Raw genomic sequence first — 23,632 nt, 5'->3', positions numbered from 1 at the left:
GGGGGTGGGGGGGGGGTGAATAGTTATGCACGCTCAAGTTTTGTATCTTCAAAGTGGTTGTACTAGGTAAATCAAATTATATAAACCCCCTATTTACCCCCTAATTAAAATCTATTTTAATTCCAGATGGTAATGCAACATAGTAAAAATGCCAAGGGGGTGAATACTTTTGAAAGCCACTGTATATACACTCAATACATCTCTAGGTAGCAATTCTACGCACATATACACCAATTCAATCAGCCATAACATTATGACCGAGAGGTGAAGTGAATAACATTGATTATCTCATTACAATGGCACCTGGAAGTGGGAGGGATATATTAGGCAGCAAGTAAATATTTTGCCCTGAAATCGATGTGTTAGCAGCAGAAAAAATAAATTTTAAAAATGGACAAGCGTAAGGATTTGAGGGACTTCACAAGGGTCAAATTGTGATGACTTGACAACTGAGTCAGAGCAACTCCAAAACTGCAGCTCTGAAGGGATGTTCCCAGTCTGCAGTGGTCAGGACCTACCAAAAGTGGTTCAAAGAAGAAAAAAAGAGTGAACCGTCGACAGGGTCATGGGTGGGTGCACGTGGGGAGTGAAGGCTGCCTCACGTAGTCTGATCCAATAGAAGAGCTAATGAAGCACAAATTGCTAAAAAAGTTAATGCTGGTTCCAATAGAAAAGTGTCTGAACACATGGTACATCGCAGTTTGTGGTGTATGAGGCTGTGGAGCTGCAGGCTGTTTAGGGCCTGCCAAAACCACCTACAATGGGCAAATAAGCATCAGAACCGTACCATAGAGCAATGGAAGGTGGCTTGGTCTGATGAGTCACATTTTCTTTTACATAATGTGGATAGCTGGGTGGAAGTGTGTTGATTACCTGGCACCAGGAGGCACTATGGGAAGAAGGCAAGCCAACGGATTCACCCAACGGAGAAACTTTGGGTTCTGCCATTCATGTAAATGTTACTTCGACACAAATCACCTATCTTAACATTGTTACTGACCCAAGTATATTCCTTCATGGAAACGGTATTCCCCGATGGCAGTGGCCTCTTTTAGCATGATAATGCATCCTGCCCACTCCAAAAATGGTTCAAGAATGGTTTGAGGAACACAACAATGAATTTGAGTTGTTACCTTGGCCTCCAAATTCTCCAGATCTCAATCCATTTCGAGCATCTGTGGGATGTGCTGGAAAAACAAGTCTGATCCATGGAGGCCCCAACTTACAGGACTTAAAGGATCTGCTACTGAGGGCTTGGTGCCAGATACCACAGCATACCTTCAGAGGTCTAGTGGAGTCCATGCCTCGATGGGTCAGGGCTGTTTTTGTGGCAAAAGGGGAAGATACTCAATATTAGGGGGTGCTCATAATGTTATGGCTGATCGAGTGCGTATATATACTGTATGTGGTGATATATCTATCTATATGATGTACATATACAGAAAAATACTAATTTGATGTTTGGTAGTACCCGCTTGATGTGCATTTACTCCTTGGGACTGATAGAATGACAGACTCCTCCTTTTCTAATGCTATTCAAAAGGTAAATTAAACTGTGGGGTTACTACACCCAAGTTATATGTTATTAGGACCGACAGAATGAATGGCACCAGACATTTAAAAATTGCTAACCGTGATCCAAACTGGAATTAAATGCTATGGCAAATAAGGGTCCTAGGCATTTTAAAGGAAGGACCTGTCTGTGCAGCTATCATAGGATAGCTGGTGTCCGTTATAGAAAGATCAAGGAGAAGGGTTTATCTGGTCAACCAATCATCTTCTTGCAAATTTAGTAAATTAGCGAGTTTAAATTGGGATATCAAGGAAAAAATTAAAGTGGCTAAAAGGATGAGGAGGCATAGGAAGAGAGTACATGGAGGCATGCACATGCATGGAAGACACATAGGTGCATATAAAGATTGAACATATATGCTGGGCTTGTGGTGTGTCTGTATCCTTCCTAAAGCATGAAAGGAAGAACCTAGAATTTTGACAGGGACTCATTGGGCTTTTTCTATTATATTATTTTGTATACACTGTGTTGGAATTGTCAAGCGTTTATGGTATCAAACACATGCTATATAGAAAAGAACCAAGGTTGCCTGGATATTGCTTGAAGGTTGCATTCTGCACATCCTTTTCCCAATACATAAATACATATCAATATTTATTATATTACAAACACTGTGCTGTCCATAGTGCTGGAAAATGAAATAACGCTACTAAATGAGACAGCAGTTAAATCTTGACACTCTAAAATCAGCTTCCATTGAGTTCACCTTTCCATTTTACTATGTTGCCCATGGTGCTGGAAGACCAAACACAATAATACATTTGAAAGCATTGCTAAAGACTATTAACCATGAAACCAAACTAACAGGGTTCTTCACAAAAGGGTGAAGAGTTTGGAGAAAGCAGAAGTGAACAATGTAGGATAATATAGCTGAACTGGAAAGTGAGCTTAACTGGAGAATTTCTCAAAATCAGCTATGTTGGCCTAGATTGTTCACTTCTCCTGCCTTCTCCAAACTCTTCACCCTTTTGTGAATAGCCCTGCCTTGCCTAGCATTTATCTTTCATGTTCCTGTGCTGTCTATGGTGCTGAAAGGCCAAATAGCATAACATATATAGTGTTCCCAAAGAATAATAACCATGACAGCCAACTAAGTGTTTATCTTTCCTTTTTGGTGCTGAAAGGTCAAAGACCATACTAATAAGTTATATAGTGGTGCCAATGACAAATAACCATGACACCCAACTAAGTCTTGCAGAGAGTTTATCTTTCCATTTCCAGTGCTGTCCTTGGTGCTGGAAAGCTTAATGCCATAGTAATAAATTACAGTAAACTCTGTTATCCGATATTCAACCAGAACTCTCATCTAACCGCCAAAAAACAACAAAACCCTGTGTGCACACATTTCTGCTTATCTGTGGCATGTTTTATCCTGGAAACGATTGTGTGCCTATTTGTCTTAATTTGCATCTGATTACTGCATTTCAATATTAATATGACGTAAATGCAGAGCTTATGATATGGTATAGTATGGGGTATGACATTAGTTAGAGCCATTTTTACTAGTAACCAGAAACTACATTTATCCGGAATCTACAAATCCCTCTGGATGCCGGATAATAGCGAGTTTAGGGTTGCTAATGGCTATTTAACCATGAGATTTAAGGAAGTCTTAACCAGGCTTATCTTAGTGTCAGCTGATATGCTAGAAAACCACATAAATGAGGTAACATTGTTAACGACTATGTAAGCATGACATCCAACTAAATCTTTTAGATTTGATCTATTGTACTGTTTATGGTTTACGGTAGATGTGAACCATGACACGATCACATTTAGTTTGCTTTATTGTGGAAAATGCTATTTTCAGCTTATTTTATAATCATTAGTTGCATCTCAGCACTGCTGGTTTTCCTGCAGCCTCTTCCTGTATACTAGCACTTGCTCCGGTGATGATGACTGCATGTCATTGCTCAGGGGTGACTTCCCGATGGTCAAAACGACAGAATAGGACTGTGTGATGAGTGATGGAATGGCCAATTATAGCCTCCATAGGAAGCACATGTAATAGGGAGACAACTCAAGTAAGCGACTGAGGAACAGAAACATTGTTGTCACCTTGCAACAGCATGCACCTGAACAAGACTCTTCATGGCAGGTATTGCTTTAATGAAATCTGTTAATTTGAAAGGATCGAATACTACTTTTGAAATTTACATTAAACACATTTAAAGTGGAACTCCAACTGTAAGAAAAAACAAAACAACCCCACTCACCTGTCCCCCACAGCCCTCCCCTCTTTTTTATATAAAAAAAAAAAAAAATCATCCATACATACTAAGGTATTCTGCAGTCTTCTAGCTGGTCCAGTGACATCACAAGATGTTCCTCTTCTTCAGCAGCGGCGGGCCTTCCCCCTGCACATGCAATGAGTGTCGCTCATTCCTGGTATACCGTGAGCCCAACCTGCGTTATGACGCACCCTCAGGGGTGCATCAGCAACAGACCGGGCTCACAAGAAATTGACAGAATGATGTGACTGTGGATCTGCCATCTCTGGACCGAGGAGCTAGAACGTGGAGAGGGTAAGTAAAGCTGTGGCACCTTTTTCTTCTATGCAGGAGGGGGACCCAAATATTTAAAAAAAATAAAAGTTGGCGGTTCTATGTTAAAGCTTATTAGATTTTATTGGTTGGTTTGACGTCTACTTTTAACAGAAACAGGGGGCATACTTGCACAATGCAACATCCCACAGCAATCACTCTCGCTTCCATCAGACATCTCATCTGCTTACTCAGGGCAAATGCACGGTACAAGTTTGCAACTGCATGCTAAAAATAGAACAAAAGAAAAGGCATTGGGGCAATCGAACGCCGTGGTTGGAAATGTACCAGCATTAACCGGATGGCCGGATCAAGCATATTTGCCTAGGCTTTACCCCCTCTGCATTGACATTCCATGGCAATGGTCAGAATGCATGTGTCAAGCTAGCTGACAAAATCCATAGCACCCCATATGCATAATACAAGTAAGAGGGATATACATCCGTGAGGAGTGCCATGCACAGGGTAAAGGAAAACATCAGTGGCCAATAAATGGTACAGCAATCCTTTCCTGACCTTGCAGCTTTCCCTCTCTGTGTAGCAGAGGGCTACAGAGAGGCTCGCAGAGGAGGAGGGGGTGACAGGTCCCTGCACCATGTCTGTCCTGTCACAGGCTTCCATGCATTTACCCCGTACACAGCAGGAAAGGCCTCTTACTCACTGTTACATTGCAGGCCTCCCCGCTCCTCGGTTCAGCCTGGACACCAGCGCTCCTCCTGTTTTCATGGCCGTCCAAGAATGATTTCTCCATCTGCGCGTTGGCGCAGAATGACGTCACCACCACGAAGCGGCAAGGTCCTGGAGACAAGCCTGACAAGGCGGAAGCTGTCTGTACTGGCGGATAGGATTGTGGGAGATACGGCTTGACCAATCAGAATGCCGACTACAGTGAGGGCGGAAGAGTTTTGCCTCGCTGGCTTCAGCTGAGCGGGTGACGGCGCGCCGACTGAACAAGGATGGCAGTCCATGGGTCAGTGTGGAGTCACTGCTCTTAACATGTGTTTCTAGGGAGTTCTAATAGCCATACAGTGACAGTTGATAAGTAAGTACAACTTTTTACTCACGTGTACTGAGATCCTACCATGTGTGCCCTAGAGCGAGAGGAGGGAACGGGTGTTCTAGTAGAGACAACTCAACATACAACTCATGTTATATGATCACAAGTAGATATTTATTGACTGCAAATGTGCATGCATGCATATTTACTGTATGTGTATATATATCTTTGTCATAATATTACATGCACACAGTAGTTAAAATAGATAATAATATATTAAACTTATGTTTTAGCAACTCTGTTGCAAAAATGAAAGTGGCAATAGAAACGTTTCCTGTAAAGAAAAAAGTAAATACCTCTCCTGCTGCCTGCAGCACTGAACCGCGCATTAAAGGAGAACTATGGGGGTCAGTGTTTTTCCCCATAGTTCTCCCCAGGGTCACGGGGAGGACACAAACCAGCATCCTCCCGAGACCCAAAGCTCAGTATCGTGATATACTGAGATCGCTGCAGCCGGGACGGATCCCAACATTACTGTCCAGATCCACCCAGCTGCGTGATTGACAGCTGCCTCTGCCTATCCAGAGGCAGAGCCAGCTGTACCTGCCCCCTCCCCCGTCCGTTACGCCCGTCAGCGCTGGAGGATCGGACAGGGGAAGGGGGGAATCTCTGCAGTTAGCCGTGAGTGACAGTCACGGCTCTCTGCAGGGACATGATCGAGAAGTGAGCGAGCGACAGTATGTGTTCGCTCACTTCCCAATCTATTGAGCCGATGTGTGACAGTTTCATTGTCACACGTCGGCTCGAACTATGAGGCTGAGTGATTTTCACTCACCTCATAGTTCTCCTTTTTAATGCTGAGGATTTGTCATCTGAAGTCAGTCCCAACTCTTCAGGGACCTGATGGGGGAGCTAACATTCTACCATTACCCCTAAGGCTCTGCCCCCAAATGTTACATCATATCAACACTAGTATGTGTCAGGACTGTCAGCCTGCTTGAGGCTGTGAAATTGACCACCCAATGTCCATCACAAGTAAGGCGGACTTGATGGGGAACTAGTATCTCAGCATCACCCATCAAGCTCTGCCTACTGTCCGTCTAAGGGGAGGCAGGCCTGACGGGCAACTAGTCTCTCAGCATCACCTACCAGATGCCTTCTACTGTCAGTCTACAGCAGTGATGGCGAACATTTTTGAACCCGAGTGCCCAAACTGCGACGCAAAATCAATGTATTTATCTCAAAGTGCCAGCGCTGAAAATAAGTTTAGTTTTGCAGTTTGGGCGCTCGGGTTTAAGAAACGTTCAACATCACTGCCTTACGGCCTTGTACGGCTCTCACGGGGGACCCGAACGTCCCGGATCGCCTCTGTAGTCGGGCCGGTCACAATCAGGCAGCGGCGGTGACCTCTAAACAGGCAGATTAGACGGCCGCTTGCGGGGGCCTCCCGGGGTCCTAGCGAGGAGGAAGCAGCCGTCTAACCTACCTGTTTATTGGCTGCCGCTGCCTAATTGTGACTAGCCCGGATCGCATACCAAGGCGATCCGGGTCAGTCAGATCTATTTCAATTGGTGGTCCCTGAATGCAGTGGTGTATTCTGGTTTGAGGCTGCCCTAGGCAAGGCAAAACTCGGGCGCCCCCCCCCAACTAAATTTACCCCACCCCTTCCTGTCTTTTTGCGTGACCTGTCATTCGCTGCATGCAGTGCAAACACTGTATCCAGCTATTGACATGTTCCGCTATTAGCATAGCAGGAAAGCTGTGGTCTCAGGGGGGCTTAGCAGGATTTGTGGTGAGCTCTGCGGGGTCTATGGTTGGCTGAGCCCAACACAGATCCTGCACAGGCCCGAGACCCTGCAAAGCCCCCGAAAGATCCTGCACAGCCCCCTGGAGGCCCTACAGTCTGCAGGGTCTCAGGGGGCTGTGCAGGATCTGTGGGGGGGTTGCAGGCTGCAAAGCCCCCCACAGATCCTGCACAGCGCCCCTGAGATCCGGCAGACTGCAGGGTCTCAGGGGATCTCTGCAGGATCTGTGGGGGGGTTGCAGGCTGCAAAGCCCCCCACAGATCCTGCACAGCGCCCCTGAGATCCGGCAGACTGCAGGGTCTCAGGGGATCTCTGCAGGATCTGTGGGGGGGTTGCAGGCTGCAAAGCCCCCCACAGATCCTGCACAGCGCCCCTGAGATCCGGCAGACTGCAGGGTCTCAGGGGATCTCTGCAGGATCTGTGGGGGGGTTGCAGGCTGCAAAGCCCCCCACAGATCCTGCACAGCGCCCCTGAGATCCGGCAGACTGCAGGGTCTCAGGGGATCTCTGCAGGATCTGTGGGGGGGTTGCAGGCTGCAAAGCCCCCCACAGATCCTGCACAGCGCCCCTGAGATCCGGCAGACTGCAGGGTCTCAGGGGATCTCTGCAGGATCTGTGGGGGGGTTGCAGGCTGCAAAGCCCCCCACAGATCCTGCAGAGATCCCCTGAGACCCTGCAGTCTGCCGGATCTCAGGGGCGCTGTGCAGGATCTGTGGTGGGCTTTGCAGGCTGCAGAGCCCCCCATGGATCCTGCAAAGCCCACCAAAAGGTATTGCACAGCCCACCTGTGACTCTTTGGTGGGCGGTGCATAAGCTATGCTGGGCCCTGCCAGCACAGTGCTCCTACCTTACACGGGAAGCCCAGCCTTCACGGCTGCCTCGGCGCCCAATCGTCTCAGCCTCGCCGCTCGACTGGCCCCTTGGTGACGCCTCCTCCATCGCGGTCTCTGCCTTTGCCTCCTGTCTTCACAGGCCTCTTCCATCTCCCACTGTCTCCGCCCTCTGTCTCATGCCGCTCCGTCCCCGTCTCCTCACGTCCTCTTTCATCTCCGCCCCCATCTCCCTCTGTCTCCACCCCCTGCCGCTCTGTCCCCCTTCTCCTCCTGCTCGCCCGCCCGCCTGCCGATTTCTTTAGAAGCCGATTTCATTAGACAATGTCAATGTGGGCTCGCATAAAGAGGACCTGTCATGTAAATTGGCTATCACATATGGAGCTTCTTAGTCCCCCATGTAATAGCAATAAAGTTGTGTGTAAAAAAAAAAAAAAGTAATACAAAAATGAAAGAATCATAAAAAAAAATAAAGAAGCATTAAAAAAAAATGTTTTAATTTATTTTGAAGTCCCTGCCCCCCACATACACACGCAGATATGAGTCGGTTGCGCCTATGCGCGAAAACGATGATTGCACCGCACATGTTACATATGGCCACTCACGTCGGAGTGAGAGCAATAATTTTAGAGCCATTAATCACTGATAACACTAAACTGATGAGCAGTAAAAGCGTTTTAATCGTCGCCTATGGGCGTTTTTTGCGATTTTTCGGGCGCACGCAATTTTAAGGCTTGACATGTTTGGTGTCTATTTACCCGACGTGACCCCGACTTTTATGTTTTACTAAAAATATGGGTAAGAATAAATGTTTTATAACATAACATAGGAAAACTTTTTTTTAGTTTTTTACATTTATGGTACTTTTTTTATTATATAGTAAAAAAAAAATAACACCCCCCAGTGGTGATTATATACCTCCAAAAGAAAGCTCTATCTTTCTCCCCAAAAAATGTTAACATAAATTGCAAGGCTATAGTCCGGTCATGCTGACTGGTGACATTTGTGACTGACTGGTGAGACACCATCAAATTTTTCAAGCCCTGGTTATAGGCCTTAGCTGCACTGAGACTCTAAATTCAGACCTTGTGTCAATGTGTTATATGAAGCATGCTTTAGCCTAGGAAGGTATGTTTTTCGTTTTGTTTTCTCTTTTGAGAGTTTGTGACAAAGTGTTTTGTCTTTTCTTTCTGTGGTTTTTTTATTGCTATTTTGAACTTTGTCTAATAATGTCAAGCATTTCATCTTGGTTTTATTGCATTGCTCCTATTTTTATCAATTTATGAAAGTATTTAGGGCTTGTTCACACCGAAAGCGGTGCGTTCCAGAGCGGTAGCTGCTGGAACGCACCGCGATCCTCCCCCTTCGTTCTGGGGCGGGAGGGGGTGTGGCGGTGCATTGAATTCAATGGCACCACCTCCACGCCCCCACACGCGGGGGGATCGGACGCGTGGCTCTTTCAACGCTTTGCCTGCGTTCCGTTCCACCGCAAACGCAAAAAATAGAGCCAGCCCTATTTTTTGCGTTTGCAGTGGAACGCGGGCAAAGTTTTGCCACGCGTCCGATCGCATTCCTGGCAAGCTGTAGACTAAATTTGCTACAAATTCAAAAAGTGTCAACTAGAACTTGTGCTGCAAGTGTTCTGCAAGTCTACAGCTTGCCAGGAATTTGTGCAGCAAGTTAACAAGAATTACAATATTACCCTGACACAAGTTTGTGGCAAGTTATCCTTGCTATCTGGGTAATAGTATAAAAATTCTCATAAATATCCATATAGAAAGTGACAAAATCGGGGCGTGGCTTGGCAATGGCCGTGTGAGGTAGCGGACTCCTTTTGGCTCTGGGTACAGCCCATGAGTTATCGGGATTCTGCACCGCTTCTACGTCAACTCCCATCATGTCCAAGAAGAGTAAACGGAAGGGGCGCAAGTCGACCCCTAAATCGGCTTTTCATCGCCTGTTTGATGGGGCTTCTGGCCAGGCTGAGAAGAGGCCTCGCACCGCTCTCCAATGCAGCGTGGGCCGCCAGACGCCACTCAATGGCGGGCGGACCTGGCCCCTCCCACTCTGCTTCGTGAGACACGGCGCTCTAAGAGACCGGAGGAAGCAGAGATCCGACATACTGAGGGCAGTCAGCTCAGCTGGGGTGGCTGCCCTTCATCGGCCGCAAATGGAACCCCAATGGATATATGCATATTATAGTTGTTTAGAATGTTCAGATGCCAATCATTAACCTGTACTTTTCTTCCTAAGAAGCTGTGACCCGGAGCGGGTTGTGGTTTAATCGCTCCGTGACCCATTGCCAAGCCTATTCGCTTTAGTTTTTTCCCCCCTTAGGCCAGGCAAACTTCAGACCTCCCGGTTTGGAGCTCTTGCCACCGACGTTTAGACCTCTCTTAGAAAGTTCCCTGCTCTGCTGATCTAGCGGACTTTCCCCAACCCCTGCCAACCCCCCCCTTCCCCCCACCCCCTTATTTCTTCTTTACTTTCCCTCTTTTATTCCTATTTTTCTTCTCCTCTCATCCCTTCCTTTCTTCCTGCCTCTCTCTTCTCCCCCCTGCGACCCCGCACTGCTGCCTTTTGCTCACCCTCTATCCCCTCTGCATATTGGGACATGGAGGACCTGAAGCTGGTCACCATAAACGCTGAGGGCCTTAACGCTCCTGAAAAACAGAACGTTGCTGCAAGACCTCAAGATGGGGATATCATGTAGCCTTCGTACAGGAGACCCACTTTAGAGCTGACGCTGCTCCTTCGCTCAGATATTTCCATTATCCATTCTCCTACCACTCCTGCCATGTGACATCCAAATTCAGAGGGGTATCTATAGTTCTTTCTAAGCGGGTTCCCTGGACGTTTTGTGGACTGCCAGACTGATACCGAGGGATGCTATCTGCTCTTGAAGGGCAGGATAGGCCTCACGGCGGTTACGTTCGCGGCAATTTATGCCCCAAACTTCAACCAGGGAGTCTTCCTGGAAAGCGTTCTGGATAAGCTATTGACCTATACTGAGGGGATTTTAATCATGGGAGGTGATTTCAATCTAACGATGGATCCGTCCCTGGACTCATCTTCAGGTTCGTCATCCCTTTCCCCGACGGCTAATAGACGTATTCTCCATTTCTTTCGCTCCCAGCTGGTGGACGCCTGGCGTCAACACCCGACTGTGAAGGACTACACCTATTCTACACCACACGATACATATCCGAGGAAAGACATGTTCTTTGTCCCACATCAACACTTAGTGCTGATAACCGCCATGGATATTGGCACTATCACCTTGCGCATTGCCCTCTCTGACCGCCCTTCACACAAATCGTGGCAGTGGCGCCTTAATGATAGCCTCCTCCAAGACCCGCTCATCCTGGCCGATGTCGCTAAGGAATTGCACTCCTACTTTGACCTTAACGACGTGGAGGATTGCGATCCGGTCCTCCTCTGGGAAGCCCATAAAGTCTATATCAGCGGTGTTCTGGTTAAACATGGCTCAGGAGTTAGGCGTCGTAGGGATGCTGAATTGCTAGATCTTTTGCGCACCTTACACAATCTGGAACTTCGACATAAACCGACCCGCTGACCTACTTTCCGTACGCAGACAGATAAACTCACTGACTTCCTATAGAGTGAAAACGGCATTCACACGTTGTAGAAGGAAATATTACGAATCTGGAGATAAATGCGGGAAGCTCCTGGCTAGAGCACTAAGAGACCAACGGCAGCTCTCATGTGCCCTGTGTGGTTACACCCCACCAAACTAAAGTGTCCCTCCCGAAGGCTATAGCTAATGCTTTCCGAGATTACTACTCCAAATTATACAATCTGAGTCCTCCACCTGACCCAACGTCCAGGGGCACTTTACAGGATAAGATCGCCTCTTACCTGGCCTCGAGCGCTATGCCCTCTTTGGACGCGCAAGTCAGAACTGCACTGGAGGCTCCCATAACGTCGGACGAGTTTACCGCAGCGCTTAAAGCTACGAAGTCCGGAAAATCACCGGGCCCCGATGGCTTCACAACTCAATACTATAAGCTTTTGATGGCAGAACTCACAGGCTGTTTTACAACGGCCTTTAATGCCTTGCCTTCTTCCTCTAGGCTCACTAGAGACTCTCTGTCTGCCCATATTTCAGTTATCCCTAAGGAAGGTAAAGATCCCTCTTCTTGTAGAAGCTATCGTCCTATATCACTCTTCAACACCGATCTGAAGCTGTTATATATTGGCGACTAGACTGAGCCCTCATATGCCTGACCGGATACACTATGACCAAGTCTGATTCATCCCAGCCAGGGAAGCCCGCGATAACACGATCAAGACCTGTCACCTTGTCCATTACGCGGCAACATCTAAAATACCATGTCTCTTTCTCTCCACCGATGCCAAAAAGGCCTTCGATCGGGTCTCATGGGAATTCCTGTTCGCTACTTTGAAACATATTGGTTTGGGTGACCACATGTTATCCTGGGTCTCGGCAGTGTACTCCATTCCAACGGCGTGTGCTAAGGTAATTGTTGTCCTCTCAGACCCTTTACCAATCACCGATGCCACTAGACAGGGCTTCCCCCTTTCACCACTCCTGTTCGCCCTGTCCTTGGAGCCCTTCCTCGGACACATTAGGTCTAATATTGATGTAACTGGAATTACAATGGGATCAGCGGAATACAAAGTATCTGCCTACGGATGACCTGATGTTCTCTCTTACCAACCCGGTAATCTACCTGCCTAATCTCATGCAGGAATTCTCTGCGTACGGTGAGTTATCCAATCTGAAGATCAACTTTAGCAAATCCACCGCTATGGGTGTCTCACTTCTAACTCCACTCACTTGCTCCCTGCAGACTAACTTTACTTCAAGTATTGAAATACCTGGGCACATTCATACCCCCGAACGTGAGAGATACCTTTACCTACAATTTCCCACGTCTCTTAGCACAGGTACGCACGCTCTTTTCCAACTGGCAGAAGGGCTTCTTTTCCTGGTTCGGGCGGTGCAACGCCATCAAAATGACTATATTGCCTAAATTCCTGTATCTTTTTCAAGCCCTACCAATCTCGGTTCCAGACAGGTTCTTTCGTCAGACCAACTCGTTGCTGACTAAGTTTATCTGGGCTAACCGTCATCCCCGCTTGAGCCGCACCCTTCTGACTTTACCTAAAGACTCAGGGGGCCTCGCACTTCCCGACTTACGGAAATACTATACGGCCAGCCATCTGGTCCGACTAGTTGATTGGTGCAGACACCCACTCACTAAACAATGGGTGGCCTTAGAGGAATCCATGACACCCCATCTCCTGGCTAGAGCGGTGTGGTGCTACTCGACTCTTCCCCCGTCGATAAGAGCTCACCCCCTAATTGGTACAACTCTCTCCGTATGCTCAAGAGCATTCACCAGATGGCGTTTGGGTGAGGCTTCTCCGCTCTTCCCAATTATGGGTAATCCTGCCTTCCCGCCGGGAACCTTGTCGGGTCCTTTTCGATCTTTGTATGCCAAGAACCTGACAAGGCCTCCCACTTTATACATGGAGGCGCGTGGCCCTCCATGACATCCCTTACTGCTCCGGAAGGAGTTTTTGGTTTGGATCCGTGGAAAGCATACCAGTTGAGACACTTCTTCCTTACTCTACCACCGGCGGCGTGTTTTGGAACCACATGTACGTCGTTTGAGAGACTCTGTGACTCTAGAGGCCCGACGAGGCACACTCTCTCAGAGGTCTACGCTATTCTCTCAACGCCTAAAGCACCAGGAAAGTCCGCGTTCCTGATACGCTGGGAACAGGAGCTTGGGACCACTCTATCAGAGGACCAATGTCGGAATGTTATCCACTTTACCTTACGTTCCTCGATCTGCACTAAACATCAGGAGACTAAATATAAGATTCTTATGAGATGATATCGCACACCGGTGCTCTTACACAGAATATATGATGGATTAGCCAACGTCTGCTGGAGATGCAACGCAGACGGGGGTACCCTACTCCATATTTTCTGGTCTTGCCCAGCCTTATCAAGATTTTAGGCCACGGTTCGTGATATTGTACAGAAATTTACGGAATCTGACATACCGATAGAACCCACCATTTTCCTAATGCACAATTTTCCTATGTCGAGGAAAGCCTACTCCCGATCTGTGGTACGTCACTTGCTGGATGCAGCTAAATCCTGCATTCCTAGTCTTTGGAGGAATTCCTCTCCCCCTACAATATCTATGTGGATACGCAGGGTAGAGGAGATTAGGGTGATGGAAGACATGACTCTGTCCTCTCAGGGCAGACAGGAGTGTTACTCTAAGACGTGGTTTTACTGGCTGGAATACATGAACACCCCTGAGGGACGAGCGTACTCTGTATGACATCTCTTCATTCGGCAGCACATTAGGAGGCACCCCGGTGGCGGCCTTCTTGGGAGTCTCTATTGTGTTCCAATGACCTATGCCTCTTTTCCCATACTTGCTTGCTGATACTACCCTTCTGTCCTATTTTTATTTTTCTTTTCTTTCTTTCTCTCTATCTGTTTTTTCCTTCTTCCGTTTGGGTGTTGTTTGTTGTCCTACCCCCCTCCCTCAGATTACGGAATCAGACTAGCAGACCCCTTGGCTTACCCATCTCCGCTTATCGAAACTATTGTCCATCGCTCTGTAGGTAATATGAGATCTAGAAAGGCTATTCCTCCAAGATGCCACACAGGACCATTACCGTACCCAAAAGAGAAAAAACTCCCAATAGTGAAGTACATCACATCAAGTTTAATAAAGGATAAGAAGAAACACTTACAAGATGGCCATAGTGTATAAGCATGTAGCAAACAAACAGTTGACCGATTTCTTAAGAGCGGAGTCGGAACTGATGACCTCCACTAGCACTTCCTGCAGGTGTAACCTCAGTATGTGCCTGAACCTAATCCCGATTCCTTTCGTCATACAGACTGTCCAGGGAAGGCAGACGTCGCTATATAAATCCTGTATAATAATAATAATAATATAGTAAACTCCCCATTATCTGGCACTCTCAAGCAACTGCAAACTGCAAAAAAAATGGAGGACAACTGTCGTCCTTTTTTTTTTTCTTTCCTTCTTTTTGCCAGTGGCTTGATGCACACTAAAGAATGTCATTAACAACTGAAGCAGAATGTAAACAATGGGGAGCAATAGCCAGACTGATATTGGCTGTTCTGCATTGTAATAGCAGGTTGGCTGTTGAAACCCCGCCACTGTGCAGAGAAGTGGACCTGAGAGAGAAAGTTCTATCTACTAGCTACTCTGCTCAGTGGACGGGTACAATAGCCAGCCTGCTATTGCAATTTGAAATAGCCAATAGCAGTCTGGCTATTCCTCCCGGCTGCTTTTATTCACCTGTCAGCTGTGCATATACTATTTTTTGCAATCGCACTGCACTGGACCGCAGGGCATTGCTGTACCACACGTTCTGGTGTGGGCAGTCACACTGCAGGCAGGAGGTGTGTCTGTGGTGTCATTGAGATGAATGGCACCACCACGCCCCAGAACACGGGGAGGGTTTGATTAAGTGGTCCAACATGTTCATGTCACATAACTGTGAAATGAACGCACTGGTTGTTGTGTATGGGCCCTCAACCAGGGAAGGTAAAGAAAGTTTTTTTGTTTGCTTTATCAGTCTTTATCACATAGTAACTGGATGTGGGACTTGTTTAGACTATCATGCAGGAGCCTTCGGTTGTACTTTCGTTCTTTGTTAAACACTGCGGCTGGAAAAGAAGGTTTGGGAATTGGATCCTCCTGTTCCTGTCGCTTTGCGGGTTGGTATTTCTACTTTCTAAGAAGTGCTACCACAGTGAATAAGTGAATATAGAGTTACCAAAGTAATTTCTGTTTTCTTATTTTGAATTTACATATTTAAATGGTATTGAGTAATGTTTCATAAGCATTATTTTTGCAGGTCTTGCTTTTACTTTGTGTTTATAAGAAAATGAGCGGAGAACAAAGAAAACTTCCTGACTGGATGTCTGGACAAGATACAAGTGGTCCCAGTGAGGTGAAAAAGGCAAGTGGGGTTTTTTTTAGATTTTTTTTTTTTTTTTTTTTTAAGGCTTGTTTGGGAGGCTAATGAACATCCTTGATATTTGATGTAATACTTTGTTGCAGGTGTAAAAAAAATTTTTTTTTAATGAGAAAGTTGTCACAGAACATTTGCTAAAGTTACTACAGATTAAGATTACATACCACAAAGTGGCAGATATTCTTACACGCTGATCTACTTCCATACATTGTGTCTGAAAAATCTATCTCTACCCCTCCTAATGGCCCAGAGGCTGAAATGTTTTTAAGCACTCAACATAAGGTACTTCTCATCTTTTTGAGACCAATGATGGTGTGTTCAAAGAACCTTGCACCACAACCTGAACATCTCTTAAAATAAAGTGTACTATAGACGTATATAAACCTCCCATGAGACATTAGCTAGAGAGACCTTCCTCTCAGATCATTTATTTCAACTGTGTTCTTCTTAAAAGATTATCCGTGCATTTTTCCAAGTTTATTTTCTGTAAAAGCATTCCTCATGTAAACATTCAGAAGGCCTGAGACTGCTGATAGGCATCACCATCTTGATCTTGAATGTGATGTCAGCAGTCCCAGCAGACTCCATGTTTATGGAAAGGTATAAGGCTTTTTTTTTTCTGCCAATGTCCATTCCTCTTGTTGGTGGCAGTTCAGCCTGAAAGCTTTGCTGTGTCCCTCACTGGACTCCAAGATAAGTACAGTGGTACCTCGGTTCACGAACTTAAAGTGACATTAAACCCTCAGATTTTTTAACATAAACCAATACTGTAATGTGTGCCTCCTCGTGTCTTCTCATGCTTGGGGAGAACTTCCCTTTTCAGCTCAGGGCCTCTTCCTGTAGTGCTGGCTCAGGTTACAAGCCTATACAAACGGATACACAGACAACGTGTATCCATTCCTGAGACAAGGCAGTCTGCTGCAAAACAGAAGTTCTGCAGAGCATGAGAACAGATACAGATTTAAAAGTAAGAGCAGCAAAGAGAAGGGAAACAACCATGGATTACAGTAAGGCACACATTACAGTATTGTTTTATGTTAAAAAATCTGAGGGTTTAATGTCACTTTAATTCATTCCACGATTCTAGACGTGAACTGAATTTGTCGCGAACCGAATCAAACTGTGATCAGACTAGAGGAAGCCACGACCAGTGTCAGAGCAGGGAAGATGGCTGCGGTTGTGTTTGTCACTAGTGATGGGCTCGTGCTTGTTCACAGCTCCACGTGCCGAGCCCACCAGGAAGCTGACAGTCCTGCAGCGCCAATCACAGGCACTGAGACATATGCCGATCTCTGCAGCTGCGGACTGGGATAATGTACCTGAGATTGGAGTTGCCACGCTGTCAGCTTCCTGACGGGCTCGGCACGTGGAGCTGCGAACACGCCCGAGCTCATCACTATTTGTCACCCGATGCGGACTTTGCCTTCGGAAGCAACATTTTCCCAAACTCCCTGTTCACGAACCGAATTGTTTGCAAACAGAAGCGTTTGTGAACCGAGGTACCACTGTATTTTACTTGTACAAAAATCGAGGTACCACTGTATTTTACTTGTACAATGGGGAAGAAAAATGTTTGATCATATATCTGCTTTCTCTTCATATTTGGAAGCATTTTCTTTTACTGGACAGCATCCAATAAGAATTGGCTGATTTCACATATATACCTGCAGTGATCATAATCCGTACTTGTGTATACAAAAAAGAGTTCATTGTATCAAAAGTGTTGCATACTGTAGGCATGTTATGCTCACCTGCATTTGATGCTAAATTAAAATATCTTTGAGGATTAATTTTGTGAGCAGCTAATTATGGGTTCACAATACAAAAAATAATTGCCAAGATGGCTGCTGGCAGGTAGCAGCGTGTCACATCACAGCTTAGGTGACACCCGGTGGCTGCTCCGGGTGACACCATACCTCGGGACACCCCTGATCTACATACAGGTATAATGTAGAAATTAAGTTGAACATATAATTGCTGATGTTTTAAACACCCTAATAAACTGAAACACACTTATGCGATTGGGTGTGCTGTGGTATCACAAATTGACACGTTACTTTTGTTAACAGTTGATGTACGCCACTTCATTTTGAATGGGACCCCAAAGCACAAAGGCAACACAGATCTGACGCACATGTGTTGCAGCTCATCACAACATGTGGTAATGCACAGCCGTGCGTTATGGTGCTCTGCTTTGGAAAAAATGCTACATGTCCATTTGTTAGTCTGTTAGTGTACATTTCTCATTGTTGAGCACTGTCACGTGGCCGCACTGGCCAATCTCTGCTCCCCATTGCAATCATTATGCTGCTATACAGTGTCTGTGGCTGTGTATTAATGTTTTCTGGACCATTTTACTGGCTAGGGGGGATGATGGACCAGGGTCAGTATTACAGATAGGAAGCAGGGTTTTTTTTTGGTCAGTTCACCGTTTTTCTTTTTTTTTGTGTGTGTTAAATGGTGAACTATCCCTTTTAGTGGTACCTTGATTAATGAAAAGTATCAGTATTTAAATATAAAAAAGACTTCAACTATTGAATGTGTGTTGGTATGTCTTGGAGCAATTTACTGAGTCTCTGACGTATCTGACTTTGCTCTCACTTCCTTGATCTGTATACTTATTGTGGGTCATTTACACAGTTTATGGAAGCGAGTGGGTCAATGTGACGGACAGGAAGCTAGCATTTTCAGATCTTAGTTTCTTCTGCTTCGCAGCTTCTTTGTCACAACAGCTCAATCCTCTTTTCCTTTACTGTGGGCTTGAGTGGCTTTTCTTTGTGTTGCTGTTTCTAGATAGTAATTGCTCTTTATTGCTGCTTACTCAGAACTCTAGTGTAATGGAACAGCCAGGGCAGGGGGCTTTTGCCTATGTTACAATCTCATGCTGACAATTCTTACTGAAATGTCCTGCCTTGATCACTTCTGTTGCAAGTTTTCTTACAGCCCTCTTATGTGCTTTGTACATCAGAAGACATTGACAGATCTGAGAAAATAACCTCAGCTGCTGCAGAAAGACTTGGTTGCAAGGGGGTTATCACAGTACCTTTTACAAGTTTAGACCTTTAGATGTATGTTTTGGAGTCACTGGAGATTTGGTGAGTTCCATTTCTTTAATTGCAAGATGTCACAGAGTTTAAGATCCTTATGAATAGTAATAAAAGGTTCAAATAAATTGCTAATAAAGTGATTAATGCAAGCCACGTGGGCTCTATGCATTGACAATGTCATTTGTTTTTTACTTAGAAATTTACCTGGAAGAAAAACATTTTGGAAGACAGTCTCCCATACTTGGAATTCAGTGGTTCTGTTTACTATAGTAATGAGTCCAATGATTGCTCTTACTTGTCAGAGTGTATCAGGTAAGCATACAGTGCAGTGCTTGTTATGGAACTACTTGTAATTAGGGATGCACCGATATATCGGCCGCCGAAACATATCGACTGAAAATGGCACTTTTGGCTAAATGCCGAAATTGCCATTTTCCTGCCAATACATCGGCGCATCCCTGCTTTCTTTCCCCTCCGCTGGGCGCTGCTCTGTCCCAGCAGGGAGGAGACAAAGTGCCAGCCGGTCGAGCGCTGTGAGCGGCCGGTGTCTCTCCTCCCACACCGCTCAGCCGCCTATCACAGTGCGGCAGAGCGGTGTGGGGGCGGAGACAGCGCTGTCACAGGAGGCTGGGCTCTCCTCTCGCACTGCTCACTCAGCCTCCTGTGACAGTGTGTGTCAGAGAGGAGAGAAGGCTACAAACACTCAGCGATCAGTGATCACTTAGTGTATTGTAGATAATTGAGGATATGGTATGGTTAATATATCCTCAATTATGAATGGGAGTGATCTATATCCACTCCTGTTCTTTCATAATTGTGGTTATAGTAAACATACTATATTCTCATGTTATCAATGAACAGGAACACTCATAGAGGATTCCTGTTCGAGTTTAATGGGGGATGCAGAAAAAGAAATAGAGGACTTTGTGTTCTCAATCTCTTTTTCTATTTTAACAGGGCATTATCAGGGGTCTGTTTAGACCCATAATATTTCCCAAAGCCCCTAAAAGTAAAGTAAAAAATGAAAATGTTTAATAAATGAATAAATATAAGAAAAATTAACAGTTTATAAAAAATAAATAAAATATAACAAACATTAAAATAAAAACATTTTCTGTTTCGGCCTGACAATTTTTTTTCTATTTCGGTTTCGTTTCAGTTTTTACATTTCTATTTCGGTGCACCTCTACTTGTAGTGCAAGTTTAGTCAGTGGTTTTGGTTTTTATATAAAATTTCACTCTTGCTTCCTGGGTAAAACTATGGGAATAACTATTGTATGGGAATAAACAGAGACAAATTACGTTTTTCTATATAGCAAATAATCCAGTTTGGCTTTTAGGTTCATAAAATTTGTTTTAGCCCCTAAAGATAATATATCTCTGAAAAGTGTAGATGCTGCCTATAGCAATAGCTTATATCTTTAATTATCTGTGAAATGAAAACAATAATTCAGGCTACTATGGACAATGTATGTGTAATATTACTTATAGTGTCTTTACCAGGCATATGCTTACATACTACTGTACTGTACTGTATTACATTTTCATTTGAAAATAAAAGTTGAAATTATTTTGGAAAACATGCAGATAATGGAGGTGTAATGGATATTATGTAGGCCATGTGAAAAAGGTGAGATGTGTAGATATACCTTTTGGTAAATGACTGAACATGTAAAAGAAAATCAGACTACTTTGTTACAAACTCTCAACCAGTGTTACATTTACTCCTATGGGTACTTTTGCTACAAAACAGCTATGAATAAGCATTTTGCACATTTAAAACTCTTAAAACTAACCTGTGGGCACCAGGATTTTAATGTGTAGATCTATTATTAGCACTTTACCTCTGCAGTGTAGCATTATGTTTATTTTTCTTTTACCCCTGCTGACACTGGCACTGCAGTTAATGTGCAGCTATTATAAGCAATTGTGTTTCACCTGTGTCCCCTTTATGTTTTCCTATCCGCAAAACACCATCTGTGATGAAGCTTAGACCAGTATGATGCAGGCAAAACAGCTGCCACTACATGAGATGCTCGTCCTCTGCAAGGGCCTTACCTTAACCTCTAAACTAAATCGTATACAATTATTATTTTATATGCAGGAATTCTTTAGGTAACTACAAACCCAATTCCAAAAACGTTGGGATGTGTGTAAAATCTACATAAAAACCGAATGCAATGATTTACAAATCTCATAAACCCATATTTTATTCACAATAGAAAGTAGAAAACATATCAAATGTTTAAACGTAGAAAATGTACCATTTTAAGAAAAAAGAAATAAGGTCATTATGAAATTGATGGCAGTAACACGTCTCAAAAAATTTGGTACAGGCCATGCTTACTACAGTGTAGCATCCCCTCTTCTTTTAACAACACTCTGCGAATGTCTGGGAACCGAGGAGACCAGTTGCTGGAGTTTTGGGAGATGAATGTTGTCCTATTCTTGCCTGATATATGATTCTAACTGCTCAACAGTCCTGGGTCGTCTTTGTCGTATTTTTCATTTGAAGATGCAAAACATATTTTCAATTGATGGTAGGTCTGGACTGCAGGCAGACTGCAAGCCGCGATGTTGTCCTAAATGACGTATGCGGTTTAGCATTGTCCTGCTGAAATATGTAAGGCTTTCCCTGAAAAAGACAATGTCTGGATGGGAGAAAATGCTGCTCTTAAACCTGGATATATCTTTCAGCGTTGATGGTGCCTTTCCAGATGTGCGCATTCCATACGCACGAATGCACCCCCATACCATCAGAGATGCAGGCTATTGAACTGAGCGTTGATAACAAGAGGGAAGGTTAATCCTCTTTTTAGTCCGAAGGATGCAGTGCCCATGGTTGCCAAAAAAATGTCAAATTTCCATTTGTCTATCCACAGAACAGTTTTCCACATTTCGACAGACCATTTTAAATGAGCTTTGGCCCAGAGTAGACAACAACATTTCTGGATGTTCAGAAAACCCATCTTTACTTCTGCGACACTCTGACTCTCTAAAGGTGGCCATACACCTTACGATTATCGGGCGAAACGTTTCGTCCGATGATCGAACCATCGTACGATTGTCGTACGGCAGCCCCATCATGCCCCGATTATCGCAAGGTTCAATTAGCCGTAATTAAAGAAAAGCACCTGGACGAATTGCGGTAGTCGACCGCACGTATTTTCGTTTGCGCATGAGCAGTGTAGATCATACGATTTTTGACGTACGGAAACGCCACTAACCTTGCGAAAATCGTACGATCGACCAAAGTTTTCAAACATGCTTGAAAGTCATAAGTCATACGATTGTACAGTATTTGCTGTTGTACACTGCCCATAACACCTTGCGATTATCGGACGAAACCGCGATGGCATATGATTATCGGACGATAATCGTAAGGTGTATGGGCACCTTTTTAGACGCTCTTTTTATATCCAATCATGTTACTGACCTGTTGCCAATTAATCTAATTAGTTGCAAAATGTTCTACCAGCTCTTCCTTGTTAGTACCACTTTGTCAGCTTTTTGCTGCCTTGTCCCAACTTTTTTGAGATGTGTTGCTGCCATCAATTTCAAAATGACCTTATTGTTTTCTTTAGTTTAAATATTTGATTTGTTTTCTATCATGAATAATATGGCAGGGCTCAAAATTTGGAAAAATTGCAATTGGGGTTTCAAAGTACTGATCCAGCATGCCTACTCCGGCCTGCCAACCGGCACTATGTGACCCGCAGCCAGCTGACAAGTCAGGCACGCGATCACAGACCACGTACCTGACTTGCGGGAGCAGCTACATGGTCTGCATCACTGTCGGATGCAGAGAACAGAGCTGCTCCTGTCACTACCTGCACTTGGATCTTTTCGGGCAGCATTGTGACAGTTCTGAGCTTTGGCCGAAATTCCTGTGTTTTAGTGTACGTGTATATTAGGCCCCATTCACACTTATATTTCAGGGGCGATAAGGGATGCCTGTGGTGGGAACTTGCGTTTCCCTAATCTGCAGTTTACAAGTGGCAATTATCATAAGATAAGAATGTTAATAAGATCATTTAAAAGGGTGTGTTTAGGGGTGGAGTTAAGGCAGGGGCAGGGTAGGGGTTAAGTGGGGCAACTGGTGGCGAGTAACTTTTAAGGCCTGGCTAGTAGCCCAGGACTTGAAATTTTGAGCCCTGAAATATGGGTTTATGAGATGTGCAAATCATTGCATTCTGTTTTTATGTAGATTTTACACGACGTTCCAACTTTGCTTGAATTGGGATTTAAAAAAAGTTGCAAAACGTAGTGATGGAATGTGTCCAGAAGAACAACAGCCTCATGTCATCATCAGGACATAACTGCAAATTGTAGACCTGTATTTAGAGCTTCAGTTTTTGAGTGATATCTATAATTTTTATCCAGCAGAAATGGTCCACCAATAGAGTAAGTAGCTTTGTCATTCAGTGGGTTTGGTTTACTAGAGTAGAGCATGTTCACTTTCAAAGTGAAGTTTCACTAATATTAGTTGAACAGGGTAAAACAAAGAACATTCACTGTGTAAAGAATATTCAAAAATTAGAACTTTTTTTTTTATTGCACATGATTGAAGTTAGTTAGCACATCTTCACCTTATTCACTAGGATAAGACAATTGTCTCTTGGTAAAGTGTATTTTATACTTTGCTTATTGAATGAGGTGAAGCTATGCTGACTTCAATATGTCTATTCATGTGTGACCAAAAATAGCTTTTTTATGTTATAAAGATGTTATAAAGAGTGTGCTGATTAGCAATAAAAAAAAAAGTGTGAGTTTATATACCATGGTAAGGTGTCCGATTCTCTGTGAGCAA

At 44.6% G+C, this 23,632-nt stretch overlaps 2 protein-coding genes and 1 long non-coding RNA gene across 3 annotated transcripts in view; 1 reads left to right on the top strand and 2 right to left on the bottom strand.

Moving 5' to 3' along the window:
- Nucleotides 1-4,769, bottom strand: part of LOC108798841 — a 16,525-nt gene extending 11,756 nt beyond the window's left edge. The window contains exon 1 of the long non-coding RNA XR_001941980.1: nucleotides 4,669-4,769. This is a non-coding gene — a long non-coding RNA (uncharacterized LOC108798841). The remainder of the gene's footprint in view (nucleotides 1-4,668) is intronic.
- PURG (purine rich element binding protein G) overlaps nucleotides 1-5,009 on the bottom strand; it is a 16,852-nt gene extending 11,843 nt beyond the window's left edge. The window contains exon 1 of the mRNA XM_018570641.1: nucleotides 4,778-5,009. The gene's annotated coding sequence lies outside the window, so the exon portion shown is untranslated. The remainder of the gene's footprint in view (nucleotides 1-4,777) is intronic.
- Nucleotides 5,010-15,685: 10,676 nt separating this feature from the next.
- WRN (Werner syndrome RecQ like helicase) overlaps nucleotides 15,686-23,632 on the top strand; it is a 127,922-nt gene continuing 119,975 nt past the window's right edge. Inside the window, exons 1-3 of the mRNA XM_018570636.1 lie at nucleotides 15,686-15,720; nucleotides 16,748-16,787; nucleotides 19,019-19,134. Coding sequence (XP_018426138.1) covers nucleotides 15,686-15,720; nucleotides 16,748-16,787; nucleotides 19,019-19,134 — 191 coding nt within the window. The remainder of the gene's footprint in view (nucleotides 15,721-16,747; nucleotides 16,788-19,018; nucleotides 19,135-23,632) is intronic.

Source organism: Nanorana parkeri, unplaced genomic scaffold (genome assembly GCF_000935625.1).
Source record: "Nanorana parkeri isolate BGI_ZX_2015 unplaced genomic scaffold, ASM93562v1 scaffold1564, whole genome shotgun sequence".
Lineage (NCBI taxonomy): Eukaryota > Metazoa > Chordata > Amphibia > Anura > Dicroglossidae > Nanorana > Nanorana parkeri.
This window is presented reverse-complemented; position numbering and strand designations above follow the sequence as displayed.